Below are 19729 nucleotides of genomic sequence, written 5' to 3'. Positions count from 1 at the left end.
TCAACCAACCTGACCTAATTGACATTTATTAAACACTATTCGATAGTGGCAGAATTGCATTCTTTTCAATTGCAAATGAAACATTTATAAGACAGACCATATTCTACACATTAAAAAAACTCAATAAATTTTAAAATATTAAATTATTCAGAGGGCGTTATCTGGCTACAATAGAATTAAATTAGAAATCAATAAGAGAAAGATATCTGGAAAATCCTCAACTATTTGGAAATTAAATAATACACTTCTAAATAGCCTGTGAGTCAAAGAACAAATTAAATGGATAATTAGAAAGTATTTGAACAAAATGAAAATGAAAACACAAATATCAAAATGTGTCAGATGCAATTAAAGCAACATTTAGAGTGACTTTTAATGCCCTAAAATACCTATATTAAAAAAGAAGGACTCAAATAAATGACCTCAACTTCTACCTTAAGAAACTATAGAAACACTGGTTACACAACAATGTGTGATACTTAACACCACTGAACTGTACTTAAAATTGGTTAAGATGGTAAATTGTACGCTTTGCCTTTTTAAACCCAATAAAAAATAATTTTAAAAAAACAAGTAGCAGTGTTGATTAAAAGAAACCAAATACCAAAGTATACCTACCGTTCAATACCATTTATATGAAATTCAAGAACTGGCAAGACTAATCAGTGGCGGTAGAAGTCAGAATAGTTGTTATTCTTGGGCAGAGGTATGGACTGGGAAGTGACGTGAGAGAATGTTCTGGGGTAATGGAAATAGATCTGGGCATGATTACACAGGGGTATAGGCATGTAAACATTCAACAAGCTCAGATGTATAAGCTTATGGTACGTATTTTATACCAATTTTAAAAAGGTAATAGAAAAAAAGAAAACTATGAAGACAGTTAAAAGACACATGGTTGCCCCTGGAGAGAAGGAGGGAGGGATGAATAGGTGGAACACGGGAGATTTTTAAGGCAGTGAAACTATGCTGTATGATCTTGTAATGGTGGATACATGACATTATGCATTTTTCAGACCCATAGAATGTATAATACGATGAGTGAACCTTAATGTAAAGTATAGACTTTAGTTAAGAATGTATCGATATTGGTACATTAATTGTAACGAATGTACCACACTAATGCAAAATCTTAATAATAGGGGAAACTACTGTACAGAGGAGGGAGAGATTTTGGGAGCTCTCTGTACTAAGTTTTTCTGTAAAACCACTCTAAAAATAGTTCATTAATTATTTAAATATATTATATTTGTACAAATAAGTTATTTAAATGTTTTTTGTATTTAAATATATATAAATATATGTATATATGCACAGAGCTATCACAATCAATAAAGAACTAGAAAAAATAGAAAAGTCTGAGGGAAACACACTACTATTTTAAAAACAGTTGTCTGTAGATGGTGGGAGTATCAGTGACGTTTTCCCCCTCTACTTTCTACTTTTCTCTATTTTCCAAGTACTGTCTCTGAATGGAACAATGCTCCGCTTCTCTGCTTCTTAAAGGTTCTGTTGAAACCAGATGAGCAGAAAGCAGACACACACCTAATTCAGCACATGACCTTCTTTTCCAGCCAGTGTCAAAAGTCAGGGAGCTCCTCCTTTTCTCCCTCCCTCCCACTCTTCTCTCCGTGTTTACTTCCTGCCAGAGATAAATAGTGAGTGAGAAGCAGGACAGGCTGGTGGAAGCTGCAACCAGCCCTGCCTGACACACCCTGCCTTGGCAGGAGCCTGTGAATAGAACCCGGACTTCACAAAACTTTGTTTGGAAGAAACAGCATCTACTGCTTAGGAAACATGGGGCCCAGTCATGAAGCGCTGGCCCCGGCCACTGCTCTTAAAACCGATCAGATCTTTTGCCTTTGCTTTTTTCTGGGTCTGAGAACTGACCTTCTTTGTAGGGAAATTAAACTTTGAAAACAGACTGGGGTTTGCTTTCTAATTATGGAGACCACAAGGCAAATCTTTGCAGGCACCTGTAAGAACTCAGCGTAATGCCTACGGGCCTGGGCTTTGGATGGCATCAAACCAAGTTGGATTCTAGTCCTCACCATGCTACGTTTTGTCTGTGTGACCTGGGGCTGGTTCCTTAACCTCCCAGAACCTCAGTTTCCTTATATAGCCCCTCAGGTCATCTGCATTCATCCACACAGAGCTGCTGGATGAGGTATGTGTTTCAGCCCTGAGTCCAATGCCCAGCATGCAGTGGACTTAGTTTGAAAATAACTGATAAGGGAAAAGAATCTGAAAAAGAATATATATATTCTGAATATATATATATGTTCTGAGTCACTTTGCTGACTCAGAAACTAACCTGAAACTAACACAACATTGTAAATAAACTACACTTCAACAAAAAATAAAATAAAAATAAAAATATATTTTTTAAAAAGTCAGTACCTTTATAAACTAAAAAAAGAAAAGAAAATGACCATGGGAGGCAAGGTATAAGAAACATCCTTACCTTTCATTTGGAGCCCACTATTTCTTTTTTTTCAAACCGTTTTTCTACCTTCCTTAGGTGTTCCCTACCCAAACACCAAGGATTTTTTGTTCTAAGTTTGTAGTTTTGAAAGATCCAAGAGGTTGAGTTTAATGAATGTGCTACATCTCCTATTTTCCACATTTAAAGAAGTTCTGAAATTTAAGAGGCTAGTAAGTCTAGTCCGTCCTAAATTCTGTTTCCTACAAATTTATAATAATTATACCTCTTCCATCTGCCTGGGACCACCTTCTTTCCCCACAATCCCCTACTTCTACTCAGTTTTGAAGCCCCAGCTGCAAGGCCATCTCTTCTGGAGGATGCTCCTTCTTTCCTCAGCGAGTCTGCCTATAGCATTTAGCTTCTTCTAGAATTATTCATCTACATGTCTTTCTCTACAACTGGACCAACATGTCCTGTTCATCTTTGTACCTCTGGCCTCAAGCCCAGAGCTTGCCCTGTGGTGAGCTGTGGGTCCATGTTTGTTAAATGGGCTAAGAAACCTATCCCTCCTCCAAGGAAATTCAGGTGTTTAAGGTGTTGGGTGTTAAGATTCTGCACCAGAAATTCTGATGTGTGGGTATTTTTTTCCCCACACCAACAAGCAGTTCTCCAACACTAGCTCGGAGTCCTACAATTCAGCTCCATTCTGACACGACCTGGAGGTACATTACATAGCATCAGACCACACAGGCTAAGGGCTCCGTCCCACAGGACTGCTCCCGCCACCCCAATAAGTCCGGATTGTTACCTGAGCTTCTGACCAACTGGCTATAAATCAGAGGTTCCCATGACCCCCTCCTCAGGTTTAATTAATTTGCTAGAGTGGTTCACAGAACTCAGAGAAACATTTTACTTCTAGATCCCCAGTTTATTACAAAAGGATATAACTCAATGGAGGACGTGCATAAAGCAAGGTATAGGGAGAGAGTGAGGGGCCTCCATGCCCTCTGAGCTTCCCACTCGCTTTGAATCCATGTGTCCACCACCTCAGAGGCCCTCTGAATCCTGTCTTTGTGGGGTTTTAAGGAGGCTTCATTACATAGGCATGACTGATTAAAATCAGTGGCCACTGGTGATCAATTCAACCTCCAGCCCCTTTCCACACACCCCCACCCCCAGAGGTCAGGAAGGTAACACTGAAAGTTCCAACCCTCCAATCACAGGGTTGGTTCCCCCGGCAACCAGCCCCCATTTTTAAGTGCTTTCCAAAAGTCACGTCATTAGCATAACAAAAGACACCTTTATTTCTCTCATCACTTAGGAGATTCCCAAGGTTTTAGGAGCTCAGTGCCAGGACTGGGATGAAGACCAAATATACGTTCCTTATTATAAATCACAATATCACAGGTATATAGCAGGAAATGAGCTATCCCTGAAGCACAAAGGAGAACCCTGCTTTTCTTTCAAAGATGGCGGGCCATCCTACGTTTCCCCCAGTTTGAGACAGGGTTTGTGATGGTCACCATGCTATCTTGCCAGATTGGTACCTGGTAGCAACAGGATATCCTCCTGGACACTGGGTCTGTGACTTATGGAACTCAGCAGATAGACCTGTTCAGGCCAGTTTTTCATATCTCAGCAAATGGCCCCCTTTACCCAGCTGCTCAAGCCCAGACTTTGGGAGCCATCCTTGATTCTTCTCTCCCTCCTTCTAAATCCCATCCATCCGCAAGTTCTGGCATCTCTAGCTCCAAAATATCCAAAATATTCAAAGCTGCATATGTTTCTCCATCTCCACCGTTATCACCTTAGTCCTTGCATCATCAGTGGGCCAGTATCAGCCCCAGAGGGGTGAAAATTGGCTCTCAGGAGGCAGAAAAGGAAAAGCATAGATATTACAATGGTTTGTGGCCCTCCAAAGACCACAATACATAAACATATGCACTATATCTATGGTACTGAAATTTCTTGGGGAGGGGAAGGCAGTTTGGAATAAAATATCTACAAAGGTTCCCGTGGGAGGGCAGGGAAAGGAAGACAATGAAAACAAGGCTGGGAATCCCTGCCCTAGTTCCAGGCACCCCTTCCTCTTTCAGGGACCTGCAGTGACCTCTCCTCTGACTTCCTGGCCTCCAGTCTTGCTCCCTTGCATTCTCCATACAGCAACCAGAGAGGTCCTGTTGAAACACATATCGGTTCACGTCACCTAAATCTGGGTGTCTCACCATGGCCAGCCCTCAAGGCCCTAGTCTGGCTGATCTGGCCCCTGCCCACCTCTCGCTCGCTCATCAGTCTCCGCCTGTTTCTCTAACACACTACATTCATTCCTCTCTCAGGTCCTTGGCACCGCCTGTCCCTCTACCTGGATCTTCCCATGCCTGCCTCCTTTTTGTCATTCCAGACTTAGTGCAAATATCACTCCCTTCCTTGACCATCTAGTCCAGTGGTTCTCAAACCTTAGGGTGTAACGGAACACCTGGAGGGCTCACCCCAGAGTCTGGGGAAGGGCCCAAGACTTAGCATTTCTGTCAAGTTCCCATCTGGTGCTCAGCCTGCAGATCTGGGAACCCCACTTTGAGAACCACTGATCTAATCCAAACTAGTCACTCCCTTCTCTGTTCCTGTCAATCACAACACCAAGTTGGTGTCTTTCAGAGCTGTGACATTACCTGAAAGTGTCTGTCTTCCTTCTGTTCCATGTCTGACTTCCTCACTACAACCTACTTCCCAACTGGAGCAGAAGCCCCGGGGCTTCCAGTGTTATTGGCTGTGTCCCCAGTGCCTCGCACAATGGATTCCCAATAGATATTTATGGAAAGAAAAACATAGATGAGAGAAAGGGAGGGGGCAGGAGCTTAACATATGTTAATTATCCCTGATTCCTGAGCCTTCACTATAAACTTCACAGACAAGCAAACAAAAGGTCGCTATGGTTATTGGCCTGAGGGTAAGCCCTGGGTCAGTGTTTCCCACACTTTATCATGAGAGTCACATGGTCTTCTTATTAAAAACAGATTTTGTGGTCTCACCCCAAATCTACTGGATCAGACTCTTCAAGGGAGGGGTCAGGAAATGGGGTATTTTAACACGTGATAAGGTGAACCTGGCAGTCGATCACTATTCACAAATGTCCCTGCTGGAAAGAATCACCCTGGGTGTTTATTAAAAACATAGGTTCCTTGGCTCCACATCTAGTGATTCTGATTCAGAAGGACCAGGAAGGGGGCTAAGAATTTATATAGTTAACGGACATCCGGGTAAATCTTATGATCTGGGAAGTGTGGGAAACACTGTCCCATATGATTTCACTTACCGTCCTTCACCCCAACCCCGATCTGTTCCTGCGTTCTTAAATATAGTTTTAAAGTCACACACACACACACACACACACACACACACACACCAGCACTGGAATGAGCCAATCTATCTGAGAATAACTGTGTAAATAACTGAAACCTCCATGAGGGTATCATAGCATTTGGGGCCATAAGGCTCCATCATCAGGCCATTAAACTGTCACCCCTCCCCATGCCAGGGGTCAGCTTACATAAAGACCACACCAGCAGGGTTCCCAGTAAGCTTAACATTGACCACAGTTTCCCTATAGCAGCTCTCACCTTGGACGTCCCAGTTTCTAATGTTGGACCTTTCTTTTGGGTTCTTGGTCCAGAACCTTAGCATCTTCTTAGACTCCACCTCCTCTGCCTGCACCCAGGCCATCTCCAGGTTCTGTAGGTTTGAAACTGAGGAGGACCCTGTGGGCCCTTCCAAGGTACAAGCCCTTCCCTTGTCCCCGCTTCTCGTTCGACCTTCCCTGAGTTCCAAAGAGCAGACTCAAGCAGTTAATGATTAGGACAATAGAGTCACAGGACTCCTGGTTCCTCCTGAGGGGATATAAATAACAATATCCTGGTGGAGGTTGGTGACTACATGCTGACCACAAGCATGTAGACCCCAGACTGGCTGGAACCAGAAGGTTGATGGCTGAGATTCCACAAACATCACCCTGTTACCTTACCATCAACCAATGAAAAAAATGTTCATGAGCTGATCAGACACCCTGCAACCCTTACCCCTAATATTGTCTTTAAAAACCCTTCTCTGAAAGCCATCAGGGAGTTTGGAGCTTTTGAGCATTAGCTGCCTGTTCTCCTTGCTTGGTGCCCTGCAACAAACCCTGTACTTTCCTTCACCACAACCCAGTGTCAGTAGATTGGCTTTGCTGCACGTGGGCAAGCGGACCAGAGTTCAGTTCAGTAACAGGTTCTACCTTGGGGTGATTTCCCAGACACCGTCCTTTTACTACAAGAGCATCCCTTACTGTCCTTCCAGCCTACCTGCTCCAGTGCATTAATCCAGGCTCTAAGTTCCCGCATAAACCCTTGTTTAAATACAAACCAACCAACCACAAAGCACTTCCCCAGCTTCCTGTTTCCTGCAGGATAAAATCTCAGTCCCTTCCCTGACCTCCAAGTTCTCAACCTGGCCTCATTTCTCCAACCTTGTTTTTAGTGAACATCCACCACCAGGTCTGGGCTCACTTCCCGCTCTGCTTCAGAGAGGTCCAATTCAGGAATTCTGCCCCTACCTGGAACGGCCTCTACAGCCATCCCCTTTGGTTCAAGTCCCCTCTCCCCCCACCCCCAGGAGACTCTCCTGTCTAACCCAGCCCTCGGCAAAGGTGTCTTCCTCTGGACCCCAACAGCATGGAGCCATGGCACTCACACAGCTCTCTGGCATAATGCAGTGCTTCTCAAGCGTGGTCCCTGGACAAGCAGCATCAACGTCACCTGGGAACTCATCAGAAATTCTCATTCTCAGGCCTGGCCCCAGACCTACCAAATCAGAATCTCTAGAGGATGGGTCCAGCGACCTGTGTATTAACCAGCCTTGCAGGTGATCCTGATGCCTGCTCACCTCTGACAGCCAGTGGAGAACAGTTAAGACTCTTGGCTGTTGAGTTTCCACTCCTCCTTCAGTGACAAGGGTGCCAGAAAGTCACCCACGAATCACTTAGGGTCCCTCCCTGAGAAAGGTGTGTCATCTCTGAAATATTGCCTGGCACCCTCCTTGAGAGAATGAGCAAGTATGATATTGAAGCACAGGAAATGGCCACTATCCAACATTTTTTTAACCTACAAAAACAGTATTTTCCTCTGATGCAACCTAATGGCTTCATTATCTGGGGAAAGGTTGTATGATAAGATCCATTTTGTTCTGAGGGTTTAAAAGGCAAGGGCAGCAGCAGCATAGCACAGGGACATCGGCTCGGTGCTTTGTGATGACCTAGAGGGGTGGGATAGGGAGGGAGGCTCAAGGGGGAGGGGATATGGGGACACATGCATGCATGTGGCTGATTCACTTTGGTGTACAACAGAATCTAACACAGTATTGTGAAGCAATTATACTCCAATAAAGACCTATTGAAAAAAAAATAAAGGCAAGGGCTGTTGGTATCCAAGGAGGGAAAGGCTCCAGGAAACTGGACAGCGGAGCTGGAACCTGTCCAGTCGCAAGTTTCCAGGGCAGCTATGCTCGAGGGTGGACATCGCTGAGCAGGGCGAAGCTTGTCAGAGGAGGGCGGGATCATACTCTCACAGGAACCCAGGGACTTGCGCAGGGTGGGGCACCTGGAAGGCGGGGCACCTGGGAGGCACTGCCCATCCTCTGCACGGGTTTGGCCAATGCAGGGCTAAGTTGCAACAGCGACACCGTGTGGCAACTGGAGAGCAAAGCAGCTAAACTGAGGGGACTCCCTACTGGATGAAGAACTAACCTCTCTGGGGACGTATGAAGCCTGTTCTTGTGTATTCAGAGGGAAGAGGAGCTTCCAGGGGGAAACGATGGATTTTTTACCACTAGGGCTTTGATGGCATAGTGCTCCAAGCCTCGGTTTCCTCCTCTGGAGAGTAGAGATCACACCTGCGCAGAGGGACAATCTTGGGCAGTATTAACATGTGCCTTCCTCCTTATATTCTTCCCTTGCCTCCCGGTCCAGCAGGCCCACTGCAGGCTTTTCTGTGTTTTCTCTCTGGAGCTTTTCCAAGTAGAAAACAGAAACAGTTTGAGGGCAATGGGTCTTTCCATCTTTTGTAAAAATCTGTAGTACGTCCTTTGAAGAGAAAATGCTGGCTATCCGTTGAGGCAAAAGGACACCGCAAATGCATTTTAGGATGATGAAGAGAGAGAATGGAAAGGTCCTAGGAAGTAGGGAACGTCCGGGACTCCCTCCCTGCTTCCCGAGTGTGTCCGCAGGCTCACGGGGGAGATGATCCCAGAGGACTGAAGGGAATGACCATGGGCTCCCGGCCTCACCAAAGACCCCCATGTGCCAAGTGTATCATGAAAGCAGCACAGTCATAGGGCCGGAGAGACAGTGTGGCCTGAGACGTGGACATCTCAGTGGTGATGGGGTGAGAAGGGGACAGATGATGGCCTCGATACACCAGGTCAGGAGAGGGGTTCCCAAGGATGGCTGACATGGGCATTCCCGCCAGCCTGGCCAAGTAAGGACTCAGAACCAGAAATGAATTGATTTAAAGAAAATAAAATTTTATTTTGCAGGCATAGAGCATTTGGCATAGTTTCTAGTGCCCGTCTGCAAAATAAACGTCAAATCCTAGTCAAATGCTATCATTGTTGTGGATGCCAAGGGTGGCGTGCGCCACTGAAATAGCACACAGGGGACCCCATGCTCACCCTCTCTTCCTGTAAACATCCCGACTCCCCGGCCTCCTCTTGCTAGTTTCTGAGTTAGTTAGTGCAGGGCCTTGCACAATAGACATGGGCACATTTACGGAGGAGAATCATGTTTTTAACTGTGAACAGGAAGTTGCTCTTTTGAACTTGCTCTTAGAAGGCACCTCACGTGCAATTTGCCTGCCAATGAGAGACAATTCTTCTTCAAGGGAAAGATAATAGATTAAAGCTGAGGAACAAGAAACGAAAGAACTTTGAGCTGCTGTTACTCCCCAGGCCAGCTGGGACGCCGGCCCCAAGTAATTCCCAAACCTATCCAGGAGTCCCAGAACCTCACAAGGATGGGGATGGAAGAGCTGGACCTTGGGTCTCAGCCAGCAGTGACTTCGCTTGTGTAGGATTCCAGATCATTAGATTCATATCACCAGGAGCCAGTTTAGACTGTCATCCAGTCTAGTTAGAGCCAAATATTAAACGCTTTGTCCTGCTACCCTGATAGAAAAGTGCATGAAGGTGGAACAGCCATGGGGTTCTGGGAGGGAAAGGAGGCCCCCATTTTACAAAGAATTGAGATCAAAGGTGCCATTCAAGGCATAGTCTGTGCCTCTCTCCACAAAAAAGTATCCTCTGCCCCGCAGGATCAGCATTGCCCTAAGGAAATCCAATGTTCATGCCGAGAGGTTCAAAGAGCCTCTCCTCTAGAAACCGCATAACTGAAGCCCCCCCAGAAAGTGACACCAGCCGTCGTGGAAATTCCTGCCACCAGGGGCCGCTCTTACTCACCCATGACCCTCCAAGCAAAAACTATTGCTTAAACTCGACGTGAAAAGTGATTGCAAAGGGTTTGAGACCTGAAGTCAATGATGGGGGATTTGGGGGGCGGGGTGTGTACCCCTCAATTTTGCATTTTTGCTCCTTGAAGCTTTTGTTCATTTGTTCCTTTAAGGCCTGTAACTACAGCCTCCCAGAAGTTGGGCTTCAATTTATTTGTTCAGGAGGGTTTTTCTGACCAGATCATGTGCTGAACCCACAGGCAATTTTTCTTTTTCTTTTTTTTTTTTTTTTTTTTTGCGGTACGCGGGCCTCACACTGCTGTGGCCTCTCCCGTTGCGGAGCACAGGCTCCGGACGCGCAGGTTCAGCGGCCATGGCTCACGGGCCCAGCCGCTCCCCGGCATGTGGGATCTTTCCGGACCGGGGCACGAACCATGTCCCCTGCATCGGCAGGCGGACTCTCAACCACTGCGCCACCAGGGAAGCCCCCCACAGGCAATTATTAATTGCCACCAGTGTTCCTGACCAGTGTCCGTTCTGGGGACAGAATGTTCACATCTGCTCGCCCTCTGCTTGTGACTGACCCCAAAACTGTGGCTGCTGAACACTACGTGGGGAGAGTCGATTGGATTCCTTCCCAATAGCCCTAGCGGGGAAATCAGGACCTGCCTGCAGGTCAAAACGAGGGACTACTGACCAGTGGGCCGCACCTGCACTGGCCACGTTCCACTGTGGCAGAGTGGCCTTGTTGATTTCTGAAATTCATGCACAGTCTCCCTGAGACTCGGTGACTGTTCTTTGACTCCTCTGTCTCATCCTCCAGTGCCCACCTCGGCTTCCGTGCTAGAATACAGACCCCAACTTTGCCACAGATTAGTCACCCCTGTTAAGCCCCTTGGCAGCCTTGATCTTGTTTATTGTAAACTCTGACGATGAGGGTAAAAGACCTGCGTGCTGTGGAATGCAAGCCTATCATTACTAATTTCATCCCTGGGCAGGAAAACACTACTTTTCCAATCATGCGTCTAGGCAATCACAAAGAGGTCTAGGAACCACAGCTTGGAGCACCTCACCGCCAAGGACCACATCCTGGATTTTAGGGTAAATTTTCCAAAGTAAACAGAGCAAAACAAACTCTGAACAGGCAGCGAGCTGGCCATGCCTTGGGCTGGGTCAGTCCTCCAGACCTGGTCCTACCTGGGCAGATCTCTGTGGTCATTGCTTCTGGGCTTCTCCTCCGGCTTCCTTTCTGCACTCTGACTGTTCCCAGGCCGTTCCACGGATCCTGGACTCCGAGCCAAAGAAGTCCTCTGAGCAACAAGAAAGAGAAATTGGAAAGGAAATCAAACAAGAGTCTTTGAAAACACAGAGACTTTATCAATGGGCCACTGACCACAACATTCCAAGGGCCAGGTTTTTGGTTTGCTTTACCGTCCATCTGAGCACCAGCTCTGTGCCAGGCGCTGAGCAAGGCTTTGGGGACACACGGTGGGCAAAGCGACCGTGGCCCCTCCTCCCACCCAATGGAGGAGAAACACAGTAAACCAGAGATTTCCAGCTGAGTAGGTTGACTGTTTTAGTAAGAAGCTGAGACTAGGAAACACATTATACTTTGGGGGTCGTCTGCCCCCTGGAGAAAGTGGGATATTGAATCTGAGATCTTCAAGTGTCTCGTCTGGGGCACTGCCTAGATGAAAACACACTTCCTTCCCCTGCCTCATGGTTTTGCACACCAGAATTCAGCTGGAAACCTGAAAAAAAAAAAAAAAAACAACTGAAGGAAGAAAATGAGGGACCCTGGGAAACTTAGGGCCCCTCACTGAGGTCCTGACCATTCTGAGAGTTGGTCATCTTTTCTTAAAGCCCCGCAATAAGCTTGTCTGCTGTTCAGTTGATTTTTTAAACCAAGATGCAAACATTTAGAGCACAGTCAAAACTTCAAATCACAGGACAGAAAGAGATGAGATGTTTTTAAAACTCAATTTAAACTGTGCTCATTTAAGTCAGATACAAATATCAGAAATGGGGAAAGGGCTTTCAGGAATCCCCAGAAGTATTCCCCAAAGCCGTGGTTGTCTTTTTTTTTTTTTTTTTTTTTTAGCGGTATGCAGGCCTCTCACTGCTGTGGCCTCTCCCGCTGCGGAGCACGGGCTCCGGACGCGCAGGCTCAGCGGCCATGGCTCACGGGCCCAGCCGCTCCGCGGCATGTGGGATCTTCCCGGACCGGGGCACGAACCCGTGTCCCCTGCATCGGCAGGCGGACTCTCAACCACGGCGCCACCAGGGAAGCCCCGTGGTTGTCTTTTATTTGTCTTCCCAGCAGTGTTCCTGAACCCCCCTCCCTGAAACAACACACACATCTTTCTTTGGGGCCAGATCTGCCTTCTTCTAAAGACCTGTTCCACGCATACCCTCCGTCCCTGAGGTTCTCATGGAAACGCCAGTCCTAGTGCTCCCCACTCCTGCCTATCGGGATGTACACAAGACTCAACTTAAGAACAGGCCCTTCCTCAGGACTCCCCAAAGAACAAGAGGGACGGAACTCTGGCGGCTGGTCCTGTAGACTATGAATGCAAGGGTTACCGGCAGCCTGTCCCCAGCCATTGTGGAGGAAGGCGGCCTGCGGCAGGAGGGCAGATCCAGCAGGTGGAGAAAAGCCGAGATGAGATGCTTCCCCATCGGGTGCATTTCTCTGAACAGTTGACTGTTTGTGTTCACCCAGCTGTGTCCAGAGGGAAAATATAAAAGATGCTTCAGCTCCCAGGGACCTATATATTCCAGTGCTAACAGGAATACCACAATTAGGAAAATCTTCACTCACTTTTTTTTTTTTTTTTTTTTGTGGTACGCGGGCCTCTCACTGTTGGGGCCTCTCCCGTTGCGGAGCACAGGCTCCGGATGCGCAGGCTCAGCGGCCATGACTCACGGGCCCAGCCGCTCCGCGGCACGTGGGATCCTCCCGGACCGGGGCACGAACCCGCGTCCCCTGCATCGGCAGGCAGACTCTCAACCACTGCGCCACCAGGGAAGCCCTTCATTCACTTTTGCTGGGACAGAATGAGGGGAAAATAATAACACAACGATAATAATAGCATCTGTTTACTGAGCATGTACCAGGCACTGGGCCAGGAGCTTTCTATTCAACCTTCACCACAATCTCATGAGGAAGATGCTATTTTTGTCCCTGTTTTAGAACAGAGGCTTTGAGAGGTTAAGTATTTGGCCAAGATCACACAGCAGTGGAGTCTGGGTGGACCTAATTCTCTCTGACCCCAAAGCCAAGGAAAGGCATCTCTATTTTATGCCTTCAATGGAGGCAAACAACTGGGGTTGATTCCTCACCTAAGGGGGGCCTGCGGACTCCAGGCTGGCTTGATCTCCATGCTGGCTGAACCATTCCCTGTAACGAGCGCCGCTGCCCTGTCCTGTGGGCCTCCGTCTCCTGATCTGTGACTCCAGGACAACAATCATCCTCTAGGGCAGTATCAAGACAGTACAAACTTCAAATCACGGTAAATTCAAACTCCAAGTGTTCCTGACTCTTCTGAGGAAGGTTCTTTATCTGTACAATATTACTACCTTTGCGTTCATGGTTTGCAATTTTTACTTTGATGACTCCGGAATCACAGTACAGAGTGAGTGACATTTTCATATCAGGGTCCTGAGTTTTTAACATTGTAACCCAATTCCTACTTGTCTAACTGTCATGCAGGCCTCAGCTCCAAACACCTTCCGCAGCCAGGCTTCCCTTTCAATCACCCCATTATCTGCAAATAATTTAACGGATAAATCTCCTGCTCTTTATCCCACGATCAAGGTGAAGAAGTTCTGGAAAGACACTGACATGTCTAACAGCTCAGACAGATGCAAACAACAGATGTAATAGAGGGGCAGATCTCTGCTCTGACTAAAGCGGGGAGGGGACCACGTGCTGAATTTCCTCAGGCAAAGGAAGTATAACAAGGGCTCAGATTTGTCTTTGAAGAAGGAAATAGGATAGACCTTTCTCACTTGTCAGGGCCACTTCTCCTAATAAAGAGCTAATCTGCAGTTCTCTCCAGCAAAAACATCCCTGGATGGAGTCAAAATAAAGGCAATAGTACTACCCATGGGAATGGCATGCTGTACTTTGCAAAGTTATTTCACATCCTCTGAGTCTTACAAAATCCCTGTGGGCTAAACAGGCAGGTAAAATAATGTTTTCCATTTTTTCAGATGAGAAACAGAAGGTTAAGTGGCTTGGCCAGGTCTCCGGCCTTGAAGTCCAATACTCTTTCCACAGTAATAATGACACCCAACGCCTACATAGCACATTTTCTGGTATAACAATAGTAGCAAACTTATCACTGTAATCACTTTCTATGTGCCACATACAGGTAACCCCTGCTTTTCATGTTTTCTTTATGTGATTTCTTTATTACAAAAGACCTGTACATGTTTTCGCTAACCAAAAGAGATCCCAAGAGGATTTCTGCTTTTATGAAAAGAGGCAAAAAGCAAAAACAGCATTCAGTGTTTGTTTTGCAGCAAAGCCGGTATGGAGGCAGCGAGAAGCCCCAGCAGCAGCAAGAGGGGCCCCGCCAAGCTCCTTCCCCGGGAACCACACTCAGCGTCACAGCATCAAGTTGTCATAGCTTTGAAATGTGCCTGTGAGCGTCTGTGCTTTATTCAATTTATTCTGTGCATCCATTAGCAAGAGATGTCCTAAGGTAATCGCTTCTTTGCTTTAAGCCATTTCAGCTTACAAAAGGTTTCCTAAGAATGTTCTACTTTCAGATAGCAGATAGCTGGGGAAATCTGTACTATTCTTTTAAGTGTTTAACATATTTATAAACTCCTTCAATTCTTACGACAATCCTATTTTACTGATACGATCACAGCACAGAGAGGTTAAGCCACTTGCCCGAAGTCACACAGCTTGGAAGTGGTGAAGCCAGGACTTGGACCGAGACAGTTTGGCTCTAGAATCTGTGCCCTTGACCCCTCCCTACTTTATGCTGCCTCACCAAGCAGTGGAAATAGTTGCCTATGATTCCTGCCATCTTCCTGCCATGCTCAGAGGAACTAAAACAACTGGACATTTATGAACAATGTGATATAGAGGCCTAGAGTCAATGCCTAGAATAGCCTTGGCACAGAGAGGCATTCCAGAAATACTTGTTGAATGTATGAAAAGTAGATTTTTCCCGTTTAGTCTGGTAGCCACTTCTGCAAATCGAGGGAAGCACACTCAGTCCTTGGAGCTCTTGCTTCGCCACATTTCCTACAGTGTCTTTGAGTCCACCACCACCTCCCCCAACCCCTGTCCAGTTTCCCCATCCTTGCAACAGTACTAAGCCCTGTTGCTTACAGGATTCCAAGGGGTCTGTTGTGTCAACAGGTGTCACTACAAATAGCATACATTTCTAAAGTTACCCCTTACACTTCTAAATAGCAGCCTGGAAAAAAAAAAAACATTGGCAATCCTCCACGTGACAAACTGACTTTTCAAATTGCTTCTTCAAATCTTTCCTTTGCTGCCATTGCTTGAGTAAACAAACAGTCTTTCTTTGGCTCAGGAATACTCCAGAGCTCTGGGTTTATTTTAAAGCAATTTTCAAACAGTTGCAGCAACTTTCCAGTCCTGGAAAATACACTTTATCAAGAGCTAAAGTGTTTCCTCATTAAAAAAGAAAATTTCCCCAGACCTTACCTCTTAAATGTGCCCCACCTCTCTAGACCACTGCTTACCGGTCATGCCATTAAAGAGATTTAATTAACATGGTTAGATCAGGCCCAGAGTGTCTTGCCAAGTCGCCCACTCTTGGAATGAGCTTCTTGGGAGCAGTGTGACTGCAGGTGAATGATGGGAAGTAGACCAAAGGTCATCCCCATGGCATTAGGAGTCGGATTTCAGAAACAACTGCCAGGCTGCCAAACATGGAGGATGAACACATGTTCTGTGCTAGGGCCGGTGGGCTGCCCACCCTCCCTGTCAAGGGAAGGCAAGTGCTTAGACCAGTTCGGCTAGATCATCCCAAACATTTCTTCACCTCCCTAGCTCTCCTCACAGGCGCTTTGTCAGGCCAAGAAGGGGGAGGCTCCAAGGTGGAATTTTAGGCTTCCCCAAATGGAATGGTTTCTCATGTAACGAGGTATGATGTGGTAGGAAAAATGAACAAGCTATGGAGTCAGGGAGAGCTGGGTTTGAAGCCCCACTCTTCCTTTAGAAGATGGAGAAAATAAGAGAATTGAGTTTGCACTGGGATTTGGATGATGCTGCCTCATGTTCAGGAAGGGCTGAGTCTAGGCTTTAGGTTGACACAGAAGATTTTAAAAGACATGGTATAAGATACTAACTTTAGAGGAAGCTGGGGGAGGAGTAGGGGAATTCTCTGGACTATCTTTGCAACTTTTCTGTAAATCTGAAAATATTCCCAAATAAAAGCTTTAATTAGAATAAAAGAGTCATGGTTCCTACCCTCATGGAACTTACAGTTTAGTGAATGGATGAGAGATAACTTCAATAAACGATATCTACCTTCCCTTACTCAAAAGCATCGGCATTGAAAGTGGTAGGAATTATCCTCAAAGGACCCAGGAACCTCAAAGATGCCAGAGTTGACATGTTCTGACATCTGGAGTTTGTGGGGAAAGGAAAACCTTTGAGACTTCAAAACCACTGCTTAATATTAATGTCCTGTATGTATTTAATATTTTAGAAGCAATATCGTTTAAAGAGGGCTGGATAAGTTCAGAAAACCCAAATCATTTCACCTTTTGCAGCCTATTTCTTTTTTCTTTCTTTCTTGTTTTTGTTTTTGTTTTCTTTTGGCCGCGCCTCGCAGCTTGCGAGATCTCAGTTCCCTGACCAGGGATTGAACCCAGACCACAGCCGTGAAAGCGCCAAGTACCAACCACTGGACCACCAGGGAATTCCCTGGAGCCTTTTTTTTTTTTTTTTCTCTCTTTTGCGGTACGCAGGCCTCTCACTGTTGTGGCCTCTCCCGCTGCGAAGCACAAGCTCTGGATGCGCAGGCTCAGCGGCCATGGCTCACGGGCCCAGCCGCTCCGCAGCATGTGGGATCTTCCTGGACTGGGGCACGAACCCGTGTCCCCTGCCTGGGCAGGCGGACTCTCAACCACTGCGCCACCAGGGAAGCCCAGGAGCCTATTTCTTTGTCTATAAAATGGGGACCCCAACTCCTGGCCTGCCTGCCTCAGTGGGCGATAAGAGCAATTTGTCAATATGGCAAAAAACTGTCCAAATGGAGCAGTCTCTATTCAAAGAGTAAGGGTTGTCAGGATGGCCTATAACATCCTGTGATTTCTTTTACTTGATTTCTCTTGAAATGCAGATATAAACCTAATTTTTTGCTCCTCTAGAATTTTTCTACAACTATTCATTTTCATGCTAAAGCAGCGTGAGGCTTGATTCAAGAATAAGGGTGCAGGAAGAGGGAGGGGATATGGGGATATATGTATACGTATAGCTGATTCACTTTGTTTTTTTGTTTTGTTTTGTTTTGTTTTGTTTTTTGCGGTACGTGGGCTTCTCACTGCTGTGGCCTCTCCCGTTGCGGAGCACAGGCTCCGGATGTGCAGGCTCAGCGGCCATGGCGCACGGACCCAGCCGCTCCGCGGCATGTGGGATCTTCCCAGACCGGGGAACGAACCCGTGTCCCCTGCATCGGCAGGCAGACACTCAACCACTGCGCCACCAGGGAAGCCCTGATTCACTTTGTTATACAGCAGAAACTAACACAACATTGTAAAGCAATTATACTCCAAAAAAGATGTTAAAAAAAAGAAAAAGAATAAGGGTGCAGGAAGCTAGGTGTAGTGGTTCAAAGCCAAGCTTTAGTGTTTATTCAGCCATAAGCCTTCTAGTATCATATCTGGAAAATGGGGGATCATATTTACAAGGTTGATTTGAAGGTTAAATAAGATAATACATGTGAAGCACAAAGCACAAGGCTAGATCATAGTGGACACTCACATATTCTAATTATTATGATTATAGAGAAGAAACCGATTCAAAACTCACTAACCAAGAGCCCCAGTGCCCATCTCAGCTTAAAGCTAAAATAGTTAATCAGATTCTTCAGAAGATGCGTCTGGCCAGACATGGAGCCATGCAGTTCACAAACTTCGATAATCACTCCAGCGAAAATTAGCATCAACCCTCTGGGCTGCGCCATCAGACGTCATAATAAAGGAGCTCTCCCCACTGTTATCAGCATTGAGTTCATGCTGTTTAATTGTCTTTGTTCAATTTCTTTCTCATTAAACACAGTTAAATCATCCCAGGTGCCCACCTACTGCCTGTAGAATATTAGAGGATGCTATTCCTGCCGGCACTGGTCTAAGGCTGTCGTAATGTTGAGTTCCTTGGGTTCCTCAGGAAATAGAGAAACCACCTCCAAGCTGAACTTGGGACCCCAAGCATTTGTAGATTTAAACAACCTATGCACATATTTAGGGGACGTTTATCTAGAAGCAAAATGAAATCACACAGTGCCTAAGGTTTTCTACGGACCTCAGCCTGCAGAAACATGTCCAGGGACGGCTCACACGAACAGATTCTCCTGTCCTCCTGGTCCTCTGTCCCTTGGATGTCAGAGAAGTCCACAGTCTGAAACCACAGTGCTGAGGTCGCCTTCAGGAATGAACCTCAGGCCCAGTTGCCTCCTTAACACTGAGCTGGAACCAGAAAGACCTGCCCTGATGAGGTCCGGGCTGGAGGGGGCGCCACGCCCAGTGACCTGCCCTCAGTCGTCCTGATCCCTCTGGTTTCCTGCTCATCCTTCAGCTCCACCAAAGCGCCTTCTCGGACACCCAGTGCCACGTCAGGTGTCTTTGCATCTGTCTTCTTGCTTCACAGCATTGACCACACTTTCAATAGTTGAAAATCCTTCCCCCCCGCCCCGCCCCCGGGACTCAAACTACAGAAACGTCAAGACAATGGAATTGCTTTAAAAGAGTTTTTTTAATGATCGTGTATTTTAAAGTCAGGCCATTATAGTAATAGGATTGACTGTCTTTCTTTCCCTCTCCACATTGTCAGAGCCGTAAACGGGTATTATGACAACCCAATGGCCAAGGGGAAGTTCAGAGGTGGGAAAGCAGGCACCAAAGGATGGGTGTTGCCCTTGTGCTCTGGAATCCATGTGCTCAGAGCTCAGGTGCCCTCTGGAAGGCTACCCAGAACCGAGCACTCAGGCAAGAACACTGAACCACTGTCATGCCCGCTTTCAGGATGGGGATGTGGGCTGACACGGCCCTTATTTCACCATAAATCCTTCCATGCAAGTCATGATGCATGAAACCCCAGAAAGGGCTCATGAAACCTCTCATTACTATGTCACCTCCACCTCTGTTCCAAAGAGGACACACAAGCTAGGACCCTGACACTCCTGGAGACAGCTCAGGCTCCCCTTGGCTCAGTGCTAGTCTACTGGCCTCTCACAGGACTGTGCCCTCCCATGCCCAAGCCAGTCACCCTCCACAGCCTTGGTTACACATAGGACTTTCTTCTCATTTGCAGCCAACATATCTGATGCCTTCAGGAAGAGAAGTCACCAGGGAGGAAAGGCCTGGGGCTTGGCTGTGAGTCACAGCTGTGCATTCTAATAACTGAGCCTGCTCTGTGCTCCCTGAGAGCAGCCTGCCTGCCAGGAGACCTCAGTGAGTCAGTCAGTGGAGGGAAGCAGCAGGAGTAACAAGAAGGACCCAGCACGCAGCAACAGGCATCCACGAGGGGGTGGGTCTGAGGTAAAAAGGCCTCAGTCGCTAAGGAACCTTCAATAAGTGGATGAAGTTGGTCCAGCCTGCGCGTGTGAATTTCCCCCTC

The 19729-nt window shown here is 46.7% G+C and overlaps 1 protein-coding gene across 1 annotated transcript in view; it reads right to left on the bottom strand.

The window, feature by feature from the left end:
• TACC2 (transforming acidic coiled-coil containing protein 2) overlaps positions 1-18536 on the bottom strand; it is a gene marked incomplete at its 5' end in the record, with an annotated part of 174509 nt that extends 155973 nt beyond the window's left edge. Inside the window, 3 exons of the mRNA XM_079706374.1 lie at positions 11095-11207; positions 12481-12944; positions 18416-18536. Of these exons, the coding sequence (XP_079562500.1) occupies positions 11095-11207; positions 12481-12585 (218 nt within the window). The remainder of the gene's footprint in view (positions 1-11094; positions 11208-12480; positions 12945-18415) is intronic.
• Positions 18537-19729: the final 1193 nt, after the last annotated feature.

This window comes from Hyperoodon ampullatus (genome assembly GCF_949752795.1).
Source record: "Hyperoodon ampullatus genome assembly, chromosome: 1".
NCBI classification, from domain to species: domain Eukaryota; kingdom Metazoa; phylum Chordata; class Mammalia; order Artiodactyla; family Ziphiidae; genus Hyperoodon; species Hyperoodon ampullatus.
This window is presented reverse-complemented; position numbering and strand designations above follow the sequence as displayed.